Source organism: Hipposideros armiger, unplaced genomic scaffold, assembly GCF_001890085.2.
Source record: "Hipposideros armiger isolate ML-2016 unplaced genomic scaffold, ASM189008v1 scaffold_113, whole genome shotgun sequence".
Classification (NCBI taxonomy): domain Eukaryota; kingdom Metazoa; phylum Chordata; class Mammalia; order Chiroptera; family Hipposideridae; genus Hipposideros; species Hipposideros armiger.
In genome coordinates, this window is record NW_017731463.1 from 3,177,365 (window position 1) to 3,194,117 (window position 16,753).

Consider the following 16,753-nt stretch of genomic DNA (forward strand, 5'->3'; position numbering starts at 1 on the left):
ATGGCTGGAATTGACTGTTTTTGAAGGGCAAAGGAGTAATCGTGTGGGGCTGAAAAATGGGAACTCCATCAGGAGGGAGACAGCCAGATGAACATCAGAAGCAAGGCCTTCTGCCAAGGACAGGGCTAAAATGACCCCACCTGTTCTGTTCTGTTTGTTTGTTTGTTTGAGTGCTTGCTATTTGGCATACAGGCTGGCTGAGTTGAAACAAAACCAAACCTAACAAGTCAAAACCAAAGAGGCAGCAACTGAGTGGATAATCTGAAATTGCCGTAATGGTCCCCTGGACCTGTCCGCTTTGCACACAATTTAGGCATCTCTCCTGATGGCCACGGTCAATCATATAGTACATTTCTCTTACAGAAAATCGGAGTGTGTCAGTCCAGTGGTGACACAGATTATTCATAGAATCATTTTGTGGTCTCACTATTGAAGGGTGAGCTTAACAAGACAGCAGTGTTTGAGGGTCTATCTTTGATGATTTTCTGTGGTTCAATAGTCTGAGTTGGCGAGTTGATATTCTGAAAAAATTTTGAGCCAAAGCAACTAAACTCTTTAGTTTCCAATTCTCAATAGTCTATTTTAGATCATAAAATATTTAGAACTTGGAGGCAGTTTTATTTCACCTCTTTTGATGTCCTCCTGTAGCCTAGTCATTATTCATTATTTTGTTCTTCTGCCGCTTATTTCATTAAGTATATACTGTGTGGCAAACTGCTCTTACCATGGGGATATACTAAGAAGAGATTAAATGTATTAAACATAAGAAACAAATTTGTTAGATTTTGATCTGTTGTGATCTGTTAACATACTTATAAACATTGAGCTTTTCTGTTAATTCCTTTTATTTGGAACTTTGGCTTTGATGATGGCAGGGAGTCAGGAACAGATAAGGGAATCATTGAATAGTAGCTGGTTTTTCAATAGGTGTTAGAGCTTTAAGAAAGGTCACTATATGATACCTACGATGTTTTGCTATCCTTAATGGTGACGTTTTATTTTCTTGTAGAATTACATGTTCTGGTTGGATTGCATATTCTCTATGAGGCTAGTCCCCTTTATGTTAGGGCTTATTTTGAAATGTAAATAGCTATGAATTCAGTTTTGCTTGCATTTAATTTATTTATTACATAACTGGAATAATTTGCTTTGATTCTTCCACTTTTCACATAACCATTGTGTTTGATTATGTTTCCTAAAAATAAGTAACTCTTTTTAAAAAAATTTCCTTTAGAAGAAAAAAAATTAAAGTAAATTATATTTCTCAATTTAAAACAAACACATCAGGAAATTCTAAAATGAAGGTTACCATGCTCCCATGAATCTTATGATATTTGTAGCAATTTTTTTTAACAAAAAGAGCTTTTGTGAAACTGTTAATAATTGTAACTTTGTTCACTATTACGTATTTCTTAAAATATGGCTTTTTTCCAAATACCACAGATAGTTGAAATCATTTCATTTTTAAGAGATTTTTTTTTTTAATGGAGTCATTGGTTAATTCTAAAAGCAATTCAAACTCAGTTTATTATCTTTTAAATTATGAGGTCTTAATGTTTGTTAAATTAAAAAAAAAATCACAGTTGGCTTTTTCCTGATAGTTTAGACCTTGGCAATGAAAAGGAAATGGAAAGCAGTTACTTAAACTGAATTTGGAACCACAGTTTAAAACTTGAGCTCTTTAACAAAGCGTGGAATATCACACCTAACAGTACAACTTATATTTTTTGGCTTTGAGTATATAGAAATTTTCCTATCTCACTTTCTCTTTGGTCTACTGGTCATTTTTATCCAGTGGATAAATTCCAAATATCCTGGAATCTTTTATATGGGGTTTTTTTAACCCATGAGATTAGATCTTTGCTATTTTACATACCAAAGCATTTTGGCATTGGGTTTAGCTTAGGGCGCTTCTAAAAATTGCTGCAGAGAGGTTGGGGCCAGGCAAGGATGAAACCTACTGGGAGAAGATTTAGTTACTTATGAGCATCATGTATGTAACCAGGGCATTTGAAGGATTCAACAGTACTACCCATTGAAAGAAGAAATGTGTTCATAAATAGGTGAAAGCATTTATTGAAAGAGAGGATTGTGGAGGAAGATCAAAAGGAAAGGATATACATTTGCTCAAGTAAGTGAGAATCAGCAGAGTAAACAAAACCTTAGTGGGCCCTTCATAACATGTTTACTTCTGCTTTGGGGTGCAGTCCCCACCTTCCCCACCTTGTTGCCTTTTTTCCTTTTCAGCAACCCCCCTTTTATTTTCCAACGAATTTCCTCTCTTCTGGGCTTTAATCTGCAGCCCCCAGTGTGCTCGCCACAATAGGTTATTGTCCCAGCAGATGCAGTCTTGCTGTGAATGCTCCCAGGCTTGTGGCTGCTCTGCCAGCCCTTCACCAAGTCCGGACAGAGGGTCTTTCTCTGGGGCACGCCGCCTGGATCTTCTTCCAATACGTGTTAATGCGTTTTTCTTCCAATACGTGTTAATGCGTTTGTCTTCCTGATTTGGGAATACACGATTGTGTGTGATCATTTCTTGTTTTAAACGTTCTTTTTTTTGTGCTGACAGAGAAAGAGATGACTTAATGTCTGCACTAGTTTCCATGAGGAGCAGTTTAGCAGACATGCAGCAAAGAGAAGCGAGTGCTTACGAGCAGGTGAAGCAAGCTGTGTGCATGACCGAGGAAGCCTGCTTTGAAAAAACGAAGGCAAGTTGACCAAGATTAGAATAAAGGCGTGCCATGTTTGTGCTTTTGTTTTTCCTTTGTATTTCTTCTGTTATCCTTCCATAACTAAACTCTTTTTCTCCCCCCACCAAACACACAGAGCGAAGACCAATCTGTTCATGTTGACTTTTCTAAATTAAATAAATTTGCTATTTGGAGAGTTCTTATTCCTCTGCAAATACTCCTGTGGTAGCACTACTCAGAGAACATAGTACCATGTGGTAAAGTGCTTGGAGAGGCTTGTATGCTTAATCTTTTATTTGCTGATAATTTTTACTGCTATGAAAATCTTAACACCCATTTGTATATTCATGTATGATTAAAGGCAAATGTTGTCCCTCTATACACAGGAAATTGTGAGCACATCCAAATATGTCACAGATGATAATATATGTGTATTTAGTAGCATCTTTAACTGAGTCTACATCCACTGTATGCCAAATCGAACATGCTGAAGGATAATGATAATGACCGTGACGGTTGACAGTGATCAGGCAGCGTTCTAGGCACTTTGAATCAGGAGGTTACTGTCGGTTCAGTGCTGTGTTTGGGGCCCACACCTTAAGCCATTCAAGTTGCTATGCATTTTCCCTAGCCACACTCTCAGTGCTTACTAGCCTCATGTAGCTCGTGATGACCATATCGGACGGTGCAGATAGAGGACATTCATTCCATCATCACAGAAAGTTCTGTTGGTTAGCATTGGCCTAAGCCACAGAGCAGCATCAGTGTTTTAGGAAAACACTGGGCTGTTCTACAGCACGCCTCTTCTCAGTCAGAGCCTGATCCACTCATCTCTGGCCAGGTCCTCCCCAGCGCTTCCCAGGCACTGGACCGGTGCTGTTTTTGTTACTGATGCCCTGTGCTTTCGAAACTTATGTTCAGTTCTGACCAAACCCCCCAACATACTTCCCTGTTTCCTTCAGCTCGCCTATTTCTTCATTTGTACTGAAGCCTCGTTGTCCTGTGATCGTGTCGTGACTCTCAGAACCTCCAGTGAAGGCCCTTTGCCGCTCGCTTCGTCTCATCTGCCTGCGATGGAGGACTCAACTTCAGGCCTTTTCTGTCACCTGCTTTCAATTACGTTTCCCCTTTAAAATTCCGTTACCGCTCCCCTTTGAAGTCATTGTTGTCTCTCCTCTCCCCAAGTTTAGTTAATATCAACTCTCAATCTACAAGACACTGTTTAAGAAATCCACCCATTTTATTACTTGGGCTTATAAAATAGTTGTGTATCTTTGACATTTTTTAAGAGCTTTAGCACCTGACCATTTCCCCCCTTGTCTCAGTCTGTCCCCGCTTCTGTAACAAAAATGCCATAGATGGGGCTTCAACGGCAAACATTTGTTTCTCACGATTCTGGAGACTGGGAAGTCCAAGGTCAAGGCACCGGCAGATTCAGTGCCTGGTGCGAGCCACTTCCTGGCTCATAAACAGCCATCTTCTCACTGTGTCCGCACATGGTGGGACAGGTGCAGGTGCTCTCCGGGGTCCCTTTTATAAGGGCACTAGTCCCACTCATGAAGGCTCCACCCTCATGACCCGATCCCCTCCCAAAGGCCCCGCCTCCTAACACCATCCCTTGGGGGTTAGGTGTCAGCATATTTGGAGGGGCACAGATATTCAGTCTACAGCACCCTTCACCTTATCTGCTTTCCTTGTTTTTAAAGGTTTCAACATCTGTGTTGTTAATAAATGCACACCTTAGTCCCAACATACTTTGGCTTCATTAACTGACATTTTCCCTTATTCTGTAACTCCCGCATGAACTGTCCATCCATGACTTCCCAAATTCTGGAGCTGCTCTCTCTGACCAGAGCCTTTTCTCTTCTTCCCCATCCCAGATGAAATCGGCTCAACGTCCTCATTCCTGCCTCTAGTTCCTCAGCCTCTTCTCACATCTCATTTTATCTGTTGTCTCCAGGCTGCTCTGCTTCCCTTTCCATTTAAATATGAATTTTAGAATCCCAGACTGGACTCATTGTATTCACTCCCCCCAAACTGCTGTGCTCCCTACTCACTGAATGGCACCTTTGTCCACTAACACGCCCTGACCGGAAGTCTGGATGTCATCCCCTCCTTCATACCTGATTTCCAACCAATCACTAAGCACAAATCTTAGTTTCTGAAGTGTTGTGAGTTCTTTTCTCACTGTCACCTTTCTAGTTCATGATTCCATAATCTCTGTATATACGAATTACAAAAGCCACATGTTTTTCTCTTCACTCCATTTCCTACATCACAGCCAGAAGTGATCCTTCTTCAAGGCAGATTTGATCATGTGACTCTCCTATTTGTAACCCTTCAGTGATTTCCCACTTCAGGACAATCTCCAAACTCCTTCGCAAGTCTGTGAGGTCTGTCATAATGCGCTTCCTTTTAACCCTTCACTCTCACTTCTTCTTACTCTCCTTTTATACCCGACCCTCCAGCAGACTCAGCCGCTGTCAGCTTTGAAAAGCAGTCGAGTTTAAAGGTCGGGCACAGTCTTATTAGAGTTAGCCAGACCTAGGTTCAACATCCAGCCCCATCATTCACTGACCATGAGACTTTGGGCATGTTATTGAATTCTCTGTGCCTCAGTTTTTCCTCGTCTGTAAAATGGACATAATACCTGACTCATAGGATTGTGAGTGAGGACTCTATTTTAAAATGTACTTTGGTTATTTTGTAGAAACTCTGGCACAGAATATTTCCTGCGTAAGTGGTGGTGGTGATGGTGGTGATGGTGGTGATGGTTGTTCATCCTCCTGACTGCTGTGCTTTTCCAGCCTCTGGGTCTTCGTACCAGCCATGCAAATTCTCCTTTACTCCACTGCCTGGATATTGTCTCCATCCTGCAGGTCTTAGCTTACATGCCACTCTCCCTAGAAAACCTGTTCCCCCATGTCCAGATTTGACGTACCTCTTATAGTGGGTTTCTCAACCTTGGCACTGTTGACATTTTGGGCTACATAATGCTTTGTTTTAGACGATGTCCTGCACATTGTAAGATGTTTAGCAGCATCCCTGGCCTCTACCCACTAGATGCCAGTAGGACACCCCAAGTTCGGAGAACCAAAAATGTCTCCAGACATTGCCCACTGTCTCCTGGGCGGGGGGAGAATTGCCCCCACTCCTCATTACAACATTTATCAAAATGTATTAATATTGCTTATGCGTCTGTATCTTTCACTAAACATTAACGTCTCTGACAGGAAGGAATGCATCCATTTTGTTCACCATTAAATCCCTAGCATCTTGCATTTAGCACATAGTAGGTACTCAGAAAACAGCCACCGACTACGGGAGCTGTGATGTGTTCTCACTAACACCAAAGAAATAAAGAATTTCCTGTCTTTCTAGTTTATCTGCTTTGCCAGTGCCAGTGAACGTTAAGCCCAATCATATTTTTTCCCTCTTACTGCTTTCAGCCTCTTGTGGAAGAAAGCCATCTAAGAAAGCCACGGAATGAATTCCACAGGACAGTGATACTGTTACCTTCTGTGCTTCTAAGTTCTGTGTCACAATTCTTTTCTTTGCCGCTGACCACCTTTATATACATTAGACGGGCGTTTGACTTATCATTTCCCAGCTCCGCTCCTAGCATCTCATTCTCGGTGGATGACCGGCTTAACCCAGATCACGACCAGCAGACAAAACCTCCGCCACCTTCTCATTCCTCGCGCAGACCTTCTACTATTTTTTTCTTGCTTAACTGGCCCTCTTGCTTCCCAAGATGAATCTCTTTCTCTAAGTTCTTGATCTCTCCTACTTCTAGAGCTTCAGGGACCCTGAGCTATTTGTCATCACGTCTTTCTTGCATCTTCCATCCTTCCCTCTCCACTGTTTTCCCCCCTCATCTTATCTACATTCTTGTTTAAACAAACAGGAAGCCGCTTTCTCTCCAGCAGCTTTCGTTGAATGCGCTACCTTCTCAGCGTCGTGTCATGGGCAGACCTTGCACCGCGCCGTCTGCCCTTGCAGCTTTCCATTCACTTCTGAACACGTTGCAGCCAGGCTTTCAACACATTGCAGCCTGATTTCATGCAGAATTGCTCACTTATTGGCCACCAGTGAATTTCTGGTTACTAAACCCAGGGATCTCATTTCAATCCTCATCTGACTCAACTCTGCAGCTTTGGAAGCCGTAACTGTCCTATCATACCGTGTCATCTCTTTCCCTCGATGTATCTGATATTTTACTCTTGTGGGCCTCTCTGTATTGCTCTTGTCTACTCCTCTTAGTCTCCAAACTTGTTTTTCCACAAGCCTTAAATACAGACTTTCCTTAGAGGGCCTTTCACCCATGTTACCCTGTTTTCCAGGGATTTGTATCTTTTCTCCTGGCCAAGCCATTACCATCACTTGAACACCTCCAGTGAGGCCTTTAGTTCTAACAGCCTTCCTGGGCCTCAGACCTACATTTTCTGCTATAGATGAATGATATTCCATTAGTATCCGAAACTCTACACAATCAAATGATTCATTCACTCCACCGTCCCTGTCTACCACTCCTTTTCCTCCTGCCGTTTTCTTTATTACCTTTTAATAATAATGGCATCGCCATCTTGCCAATAGCCCTGGTTTGCATCCTTTGAAATATCTTTGCTCCTCCTCACCCCTCACTCTTGACAGCTAATCATGACCAAGCTCTCACTCTCTCTTCAGAGTCCCTGTCTGAGCTGTGCCCACCGTCCCATTCCCATACCCTGCCCTGGTTCATGTCGTCACATACTCTTATGCCACCTCTGCAGACCATTGCAGTCGCCTTCAAAACTGGTCTCCCCCAGGTCTCTTGTGATTCCTGTGTCTCTTTCCCAGCACTGCCGAAGTCTGCCTGAATTGTACATCTCTCTGTTCAGGTAGCTCCCCTCCTGCAGTGCCATGAAAGACAAATGCCTTAGCATGACCTTCCAGATCTTTCACATTACGGTCCTGCTCTAACTTTTCTCTCCTTATCTTTTACTATCTATTCTTTCACATGACTGGTGCTGTTTCCACAATGTGACCTGCAAATGACCATGTCCATGGATTTGTTTATGCTCTACATTTCTGCGCTGTGCTCATCTGTGAAAGATCTATTCAACCAAAAAGGCTCAACACAGGTAGCAGACTTCCCCAAAGTTTTCGCAGCCCCTGCTTGTTTGACTATATCTCTTCCTCCTCTATATTCCTGCTGATGCTGTGTATAATTTTGGTAGCTATTTACATAGCTCTACCCCCCAAAAGACCTTAAAAGTCAGGTCTGTGGCATCTATCACTGTAATTCCTCACAGCCATTTATGTGTTTATTGTACAATAAATGTTTGTTGAATTGAATTAAAGTCAATTATTAGCTTTAAATATTAATGTGAATGAATGTTTGTAGTTAGTGCTTTTAAAAATTTAACAGTTAAAAACTAGAGAGGCTGTTGTGTCTATAACTGAATGATATCCTATTAGTATCCGAAACTAATTCACTGAACTAGTATTAATGCAACGATTTCTAAGCAGTTTACAGAATGCAGTGCAAGTCTACTAGTTTTATTTCTAAGGTATGTTACAACATTTTAGGACTTTTGCTTTCCAAGAGAAAAAGGTGAGATGACATATATATTTTAATTTTAAAACCTACTACTTTATTTACTTAGCTGTGGAATGGTTCTGTTCTTTGTATAGTTCCTTGGCATTTGGTGCCATCTAGCGTTCCATGTTGCATATTGCATGCTAAGTAAGAAAGAATTATTTCATACATTTGCATTTATAGTGGCAGTGAAAACAGCTGAGGATTTCATAAGTAAATCTATAACATGAGAAAATTATAATGCCATGCACATATTCAGTTGTGGAACTACTTCGAACAAATCCCCACTCTGCCACTTTCTAGGTTGGTGGCCTTGGGCAAGTCACTTAATGTCTCAAAGCCCCCATTTCTTCCACTGAAGGATAAGAACCACTTAAAATTTAGTGAGGAGGACCAGCCAAATCGCGCCTTGGTTAAGAGTTGGCTTGGGAAGCCAGCTCCGAGCAGCAGGGCCCCAGTTCAGATCCCACATGAGGGCCAGTGACACTACAGCTAAGATGGTGAACAACTTGACCTGGAGCTGGGCTGCTGTGAGTCGCCGGCAACAGCGTAAGCTGCAATGGGGCAGGCCGGCCAGCTGCTGGCTTGCACTTTCGTGAGCTGCCGTGAGCAGCTGTCCAATGACCGGTGAGCCTCACCAGGGAAGAGCACAATGATAATACCAACATGGGCCAGTGAAGTGACGTCCTCCACAACTAGACTGAAGGACAGCAACTTGTCTGTTCCCCTTCCCCGATTCCCCAATGCTGTTCCCATCCCCCAATTCTCCAATTTAAAAAAAAAAAATTTGAGGAGTTAAATAAATTAACACATAAGCCATTTAGCAAAGTGTCTGGCACATAGTAAGTGCTCAATAAACATTTTTGGGTTTTTTTGAGAATTGCAATTTATTACAGCTGGGGGTGATGTTAAAAGAGAAAAAAAAAGAAAATTAACCTGAGAATAAATGAGGGTGGAAAAGCAGTGGCTTTTTGCTTCGGTAAAGCTACAAGATGGAAAGGCTATTAAACAGGCTGATGACCTGCCTGCATATGTTTGGAGCAAAAGTGTTGGCTTTGGCATGAAGTTATCGTGAGCATATCTAAATCAGATAACCTTCCAAAGAAACAGTTTTTCAAAAATACCAACCCAATAGATTGACTAAATGTCCCCAGAACTTTTTCCTCTTTTTCAAGGATCCAAATTACGCTTTTTCCTGGACTAGAGCAGATTCAGAAAGGCAAGTATTTGATTATAGGCACAGGCTGAGAAGATGATACTTCTTGATATACAGAGAGTGCCAAAAAAATGTATACACATTTCAAGAAAGGAAAAAACTTTATTAAAATTACACTGATGTAACAACTTTGAGCACCTCTTGTAATTGCAGAAGTCAAATGTGACTTGTATTCATTTTTTGTTATCGGTATAATTACAGTTTTAATACAGTTTTCCTTTCTTAAAATATGTACACATTTTTTTTGGCGCCCTCTGTATATATTATCTGCCACAAAGCAAAAACAAATTATAAATATCTTGAAAATGGAAGACAGGGATAAGACCGGCTGATAGGTTTCTAGTAAGTAAGAGTTTATCAATTAAATATCAATAGTTTGTGTTATTCATAAGTTAAATGTTTAAAATGTGTTGATAATAATTTTTATTGTTTAGGCTTTATTTCATAAAAATAAAAACATTTTTATAAGTTTTAAGGTTTACATTCGCAAGAGTGAAATCTGTATTTCCCGTAAGATCTTTAATTATGAATTCTATCACAAGAATTTCTAGGAGCCTAACCCTGGCTGTTGGGAAGGACTTTTTATATGTTTGAAATAGGTTTCCTATTTTAAAAGTTGAGTTGACTGGATATAAATTTGTTTTAGAAGGTATTTTGACCCCATTAAGATAGTAGCTCATACGCCTTGGTTTAATAAACTAGGACTGGGAATATCAAGTCCAATAAATTATGTTTTGAAAAATGTATTAATGCGGCCAACATAGAATGACCACAAATGAAGACATTTTCCAGAAGAGAAAAGGTCCCTTGAGGACTGAATCTACTAGGTGGGGGGAAAGTATAATTTCCCATCTCCTCAAGACCTACAGCCATTTCTGCCATGTCCAGGTGTTGTACTCAGGGAAAGGGAGAAGGCTCCACCCACCTTCTCTGTGGGTGGGAAATTAACTTGGCCACCTATGAAGATCTGTCAGTCAATTGTAATTGACAGTTGACTGATCTAGCCTTTGAGAACTTAGTTAAACCTTTCCTGAATGGTTAGATTAGTATAATCAGGGAGTGCTGAATCAGCTGGGATTCTGGAAAACTAGGAGCAGGAACCCTACAATTAAAAGAGAAACGTATAATGGAAATAGTGTATAAATATTTGTTTAGTAGAACCAAATCTTTCTAGTATTGTGAGGTCCACTGTAAGATATCTTTAGAAATACGAAATCATTTTCTACCTCCATGTGTAATTAAGCTTTCATATTTTCTTCATTGTGACCAGGCATGTATATTAAAATCAAAACAAATAAAAGTAAATGCTATATTATAATATGGAATCATTGGCCACCCGCCCACTGAGAGTTGTTGATAACCAGTTTTTAATCTAATATTGTTATTCAGTTTTTCATTACTGTTTATGTACTTCCTCATCATGACCCGTTGGTGGTGGTTGGCCTAACAGAGAGAAGGCCAACCATAAAACCATAAGTTTTATGGTTTTATGACTTCAGCAATGATTTTTATAAGTTTTAAGACTTCAGCAATGATTTTCTTTCAGTGGTTTACAACTTCTTGCTTTATACCTTTTGCTTTATATCATCTTATCTTAACATTAGGTCTCTTACTCGGTCAGGATCATTTACTGTTCCAGTTCCTGAGTTGATTGTATTCTCTTAATAGATTCTTTTGCACTTCATCTGAGCTTACTCTTGAGATCTTCAGCAGTCCTTCCACTGTTCCTATATTTAATAATCTTGACTCTTGAGTTTTCATTCAATTAAAAACTTCTCATTGGATATATTGGTTTATATTCAATAATCATTTCATTCTTTCATACCAGTATTCATTATATTAGCAAAAATTATGAACACTCTTTATTCGTTTCATATAAAATATTTTTCACCAAGCCATTCTTGTGGAGCACAAATATTCTGAAGCACAAAAGTCTCTAAGTCAAGTTCCAAGGGCTTATGTTTTAGAAAAATAATTCTTTTTCATTTCTCTTAAAATCTAATTTAAAATTTTCCTTTCAAAACATTCTCAACTAGAATTGAACTTGGGACCAAATTCCTAGGAGAATCATTTTTTAGTCATTAGTTTTGCTTATCAGTTAATCTGAGACAATTTAATTTTAACCTCATATGTTATCTAGGAGTACAGAAACTTTCCAGAAGAGTTTAAAAGAAATTGAAGTTTAATACTTTCCAGATGAAGAGAGGAAAATTCACATATCCTAGATATTTTTTGTCTGTATTTATTATAGCTTTCACCAGAGGGAAGCATATCTATGTATAAAACTTACAGTCAGGCTTACTGAAACCATTTCCATCTCCCTAACAATAAATGGGACTGAAAAAATTATAATCATGCAGGATGTAAGTCATAAAATACTTGAGTTTCTTTCTACCAGTTCAGGGGAAAATAGAGGATGGGTGGAGCAGATGTTGTAAATAAGAGCCATTGGGATAAGACTAAAATACCATAGGATGACTCAGGTTTTCTATGCTAAGCATCGTGATTTTATTGGGATTTTTTTTTTTTAGACTGGGATTTTGAAGCCATCGTTTATTATTGGGTATTATGTGTAAACATATTATGAATGTAGCCAAGAGGACGTTATAGAATTTTTACTTCTGGAAATGCAAAGTGGGAAATTTAGACTAATGGACAATTACGGATTTTTAAATGATCAGAAATGGAAGCTCACAGTTCTCGGGTTATAAAACTAAGTAGTAAATGCTGTTCTGAGGCTTTATCTTAACTTTTGATTACTACCTAATTTTTACCGTAGTTATGTGTGTAAGGGTAGGGAACTAAATCTTATCTTAATAACATTTAAAGAAACTTGATTTTTATGAGTTTTAAAGTAGATGCCTGTATGGAATGATAAATATAAAACCTCATTTGAAATTTTTTGTTTATCGTTTAAAGTATTCAAATAATTTTTAAACATGAACAAATGAAAAAATCAGTTAAATTGGATACTTACATATTTCATGTAGTATAAACATAATAATAATTGAAAATACTAGAATATTTTATTTTTCTGATCTCCTTTTTCAGAATTTTTACTCATCAGTGGCCCTCATCAAAGTCCATTATCTAACTCTTGTTAGTTGATAAGTTAGTACAGCCTTAATTATTAATATGGAAATTGAAATATGTGAATACATATAACATTTGGATACTGTTTTATCAGCAAGTAATATTAACAAACAATATAAAGTGTTTCTAGTTGACTTTATAGTGTGTTTTAACTATTTCAAATAAAAGTAAAGCTTAATTGTCTCATTTCCTCCTTATTTTTTCCAAATTCTAAGCTCCCATTTTATTGTCTTCTGGCAGGTTTTAATCCAGTGTGAACAGCTGAAGAGTGAACTGGCGAGACAGACAGACCGGCTTCAAAAGGAGCTGTCATCTCAGCAAGAGAAAAGGGCCTCTGAGAAAGACATGATGAAAAAGGACATGGAAAAAGAACGGGAGAGCATGAGATCGAAGGTACCAAAGGGTTTTTAGCTCACCGTCCACATGGCAGGCGAAACGTTTGGTGATGTCACTGATGACACTGTAGGCCGCAATTCTTGAATGAACTTTAAATTTTAAAACCTTGTAAGTAGTCAAATTTCTTATAACTGAGAGTTATAAAAAGTTTTCTCATTTTCCATGTATTTCTCACTAAAGGTTATATTCCCTGACCTTTCCTAATAGAATAGTCAGTTTGGTTCCATCATATGAAATTATGGAATTTATTTTAATCCTGCCATTCTGTTTGGCCCCCTCTCTCATGTGTGTTGGGGGACAGCTGGTGTTTTTCAGATACCCAGATTTTATTTCCACTTTGGCTAAATCAAAGAGAGATGCCTACCCCACTTCGCAGAAGATAAAACACTCGTAAGAAACCTAGTAACCAAGAAACAGTGATTATGTACACTGTGCAAAATATACATAGATTCTAACGAATTACGTGATGAATAATGGCCATAGCCTGGTGAATAATTGGAAGGGGGAAACTAAACACAAAAGAAACAGATAACAGGGCCGGCCGAGTGGCCTGTTGGTTAGGAGTTGGCTTGGGACACCATCTCTGAGCATCAGAACCCTGGTTCGGATCCCACATGAGGGCCAGTGACGCTGTGCCCTCTACAGCTAAGATGGTGAACAACAGCTCCACCTGGAGCTGGGCTGCCGTGAGTCACTGGCGATGGCGTAGGCTGCAACCCCTGCTGCAGTGGGCTGCCATAAACTACCGTGAGTGGCTGGCAGCTGGCTTGAGCTGCTGTCCAATGGCTGACGAGTGACTGCCTCACCCGGGAAGAGCACAATAATACCAACATGGGCCAGTGAAGCGACGTCCTCCACAACTAGACAGAAGAACAAAAGGACAGCAACTTGTCTGTTCCCCTTCCCCGATTCCCCAATGCTGTTCTCCTCTACCAATTCCCCAATTAAATCTTGAAAAAAAAAAAAAGAAAGAAACAGAAAACATGAAATGGGCAGTGTTTGAAAAACAGTTACCAACTGGACTACAGCGTTGAGTGGAACCTAGCTTTACAGTTGCTACGGTAGGGTAAAATTGAGCAAGACGTGGTCCATGAGGTAACTGAAAACAACTGTTATGTGGGATTTTTTTTTTTAAAGTGGACTCACCACTTGTACCCTAAGTACTGTGTTGTTACAATATTCCAACATGTGATCATTAACTCACACAGCAACTATCTACTGAGCTATATATAGATCTAAGTATTTTTAGCACCACTGTGGCTTTAATTCCATATATATATATATATATATATATATATATATATATATATATATATATATATATATATGATGTTGATTTAGAAATCTTTGGCTCTATTGAGCTCCCAAACCAGCCTCCTTCCCCTCTTTCCTTTTCTAGTGGAACCACTATTCATCCAGTTGCCCACTCAGTAATCTTGCTCTCATCCTGTCTCCTCCCTTCCCCTAGCCCTACATGTCATCATGTTGCCAAGTTCTAGAGCCTCGGGCCCCTCGGAACTTTACATTGCCCTGTGTCTCCATCCCACTGCTCTCCACGCCTCCCCCTGGATGATTCTTAAGTCCTAGTGGACTCCTTGAATCCAGTTGTACCTCCTTCCCAGCCGTCCTCCAAACCACAGCCGGATGATCTCTCCAAAATGAACATCTCAATATGGCAGTCTCTTGCTTTAAAATGCCTTCATGTCTCCCTGTAAGCCCTTGGCTAAAATTTAGGATCCTTTAGCAGAGCATCAAAACTCTGCATTTTTCTTCCCCTGTTTGGCTCTCCAATCTCATCTCCCTTCGCTTTTTTTTTGCTTGCATTGCCGCCCTACTGATCTTCTTGTTCTTCCTCAAACGTGCAAACGCGCCCATCTGCCATGCTGTTTTGTCATCTCGGGAGTTTGCATGTGCTTTGCCCCCGACCTAGTGGAGTCTCCCTCTGCCCTCACTGATGGATCTTTCAAAGTTCTTCGTGGTACCCCCTCTTCTCACAGCCTCCCAGTGATGAATTGGGAGCCTCTCCTATGGGCTCCCCTAATTCAATTTATTGCAAATTCTGATTGAATAATTTGTCTCCCCTAATTTACTATGCATCCCCTGAATGTATGGTCTGTTAACATCCTCATTGCGTGGCACTTTCCTCTCACATAAAATATGCTCAATATATATTTGGTGAATGAATGAACGTAATACAAGAGGAAGCAAAAAGACTCCATAGCATTGAAAAGGCATGACTAAAATGCTGCACGTTCAGAGGATCCGAACAGATCCCTGTCTGCAAGAGATCATGGAAGGCTTTGTGGCGAAGTTGGCATTTTTTTTAGCTGACCTTCAAACAATAGAGAGTGTTTAAAAATGCAGAGTATGGGAAGGAATACTGGCTACAACCAACGTGGGTAAGACATGGAGGGAGGCAAAATTGTGACCTGGGTGTTGTGTGGAAGAGAGAACAGCATCAATAGCAAAGACCAGCTGTTGTTCAAGAGAGTTTTCTTTTCTGGGTGTCTGGTGGAAACCTGTTAGCTTGCTGAGTAGTTCTACTATATAAAAATATGTAGATGAGAATTCCTGATAAGAAAGGACGAAGGAAGGCTGAAATGTGTCCGGCAGTATGCCAGGTGCTTTCACAGGTAATAGAACCTCTTTCTTATATGGACAATTATTTCATGAATAAAGGTGACAACAGAAATACAATGTATTTCTGAGTCTGAGTCATTTGTTTTGTTCCCAGTAAGTCTTGGTTGACATTTGATCTCAAGGTCCTGCCCTAAGTAAAAATGTATAAATAAAGTGCTGAAAGTATTATAATCTGAGCCCTGAGGCAAGTGCTTGAACCAGGAAATGGCAGAAAGTGGCTTTGGAGTAAAAGTCTTTAGGGTTGAATCTCATCTGACCTTTCTCTGACCTTGAACAATTCATTTAACCTCTCCAAATTCCAAAAGTATAAATAATGGAGTTGATCTACTTAAGGAATTGATTGGATTAATAAGATCATGTTTTGAAAGTACCTAATATAATACCTGGCTTAGAGTGGACATTTAATAATTTTTGGCTTGTGGCTATTATCATTCTGACCCCAGAGAAAGAGAGAAGTCATCTGATTGGGTAGATTTCTTGGATCTTCATATGAGTAAAGCAGACAAATTTGAATATAAAGCCCAGTTTTACTTGTTATTTATTAGCTTGAATGAACTTGGGCAAATTACTTCATTTTTGAATCTCATTTTTTCAATTGAAAATTAATCCAATATAATTCTTTCTCCAAGGGGATAAAAAGAGAGAATGTATATCATACTGCCGAGCACAGGAAGTTAATCTAATAAACTGAACAGTTAATCATGGTGTTGTAAGCTCTCTGTACTTAGGGCTGGAGTAAGTGTTCCTGCCTTTCTGGCAGTGAGGAATGCTTGCGAGACTTTCAGGTTTTCTTGCTTTCTGTTATTTTTCTCTTTTTTAAAATTTCGTTTGTGGGGGAAGCTCTCGGAGAACAGATGCCACCTACCTAGACAGGATTTGAATCATGCCCCTATGCAAGGCGCTTGCTGTGAGTTTGTTTGTTGTCTTTCTAATGGTCCTCGGTTCCACAGAGCCACCGAGGTTTGTTAGTTGTCAGCCATTCATCATGTATCTACCGAGCGCCCTCTGTGGTCCACGCAGTTTCTCAGCTGGTTCCCTTGGTAACAGCCCTGTGCTGGGACCCTTAATTCCCGTTCCTCTTGTATGGGGAGCACCGCTTCTTTCCATGTTCCGTGCACCAGGGACTGTTTTCGTGTA

At 39.9% G+C, this 16,753-nt stretch overlaps 1 protein-coding gene across 6 annotated transcripts in view; it reads left to right on the forward strand.

The window, feature by feature from the left end:
- The window catches only part of SDCCAG8 (SHH signaling and ciliogenesis regulator SDCCAG8), a 222,945-nt gene that overhangs the window by 49,942 nt on the left and 156,250 nt on the right, over positions 1 to 16,753 (forward strand). For all 6 annotated transcript variants that reach the window (XM_019647576.1, XM_019647578.1, XM_019647572.1 and 3 more), the window contains exons 9-10: positions 2,570 to 2,708; positions 12,821 to 12,973. In XM_019647576.1, the coding sequence (XP_019503121.1) occupies positions 2,570 to 2,708; positions 12,821 to 12,973 (292 nt within the window). The remainder of the gene's footprint in view (positions 1 to 2,569; positions 2,709 to 12,820; positions 12,974 to 16,753) is intronic.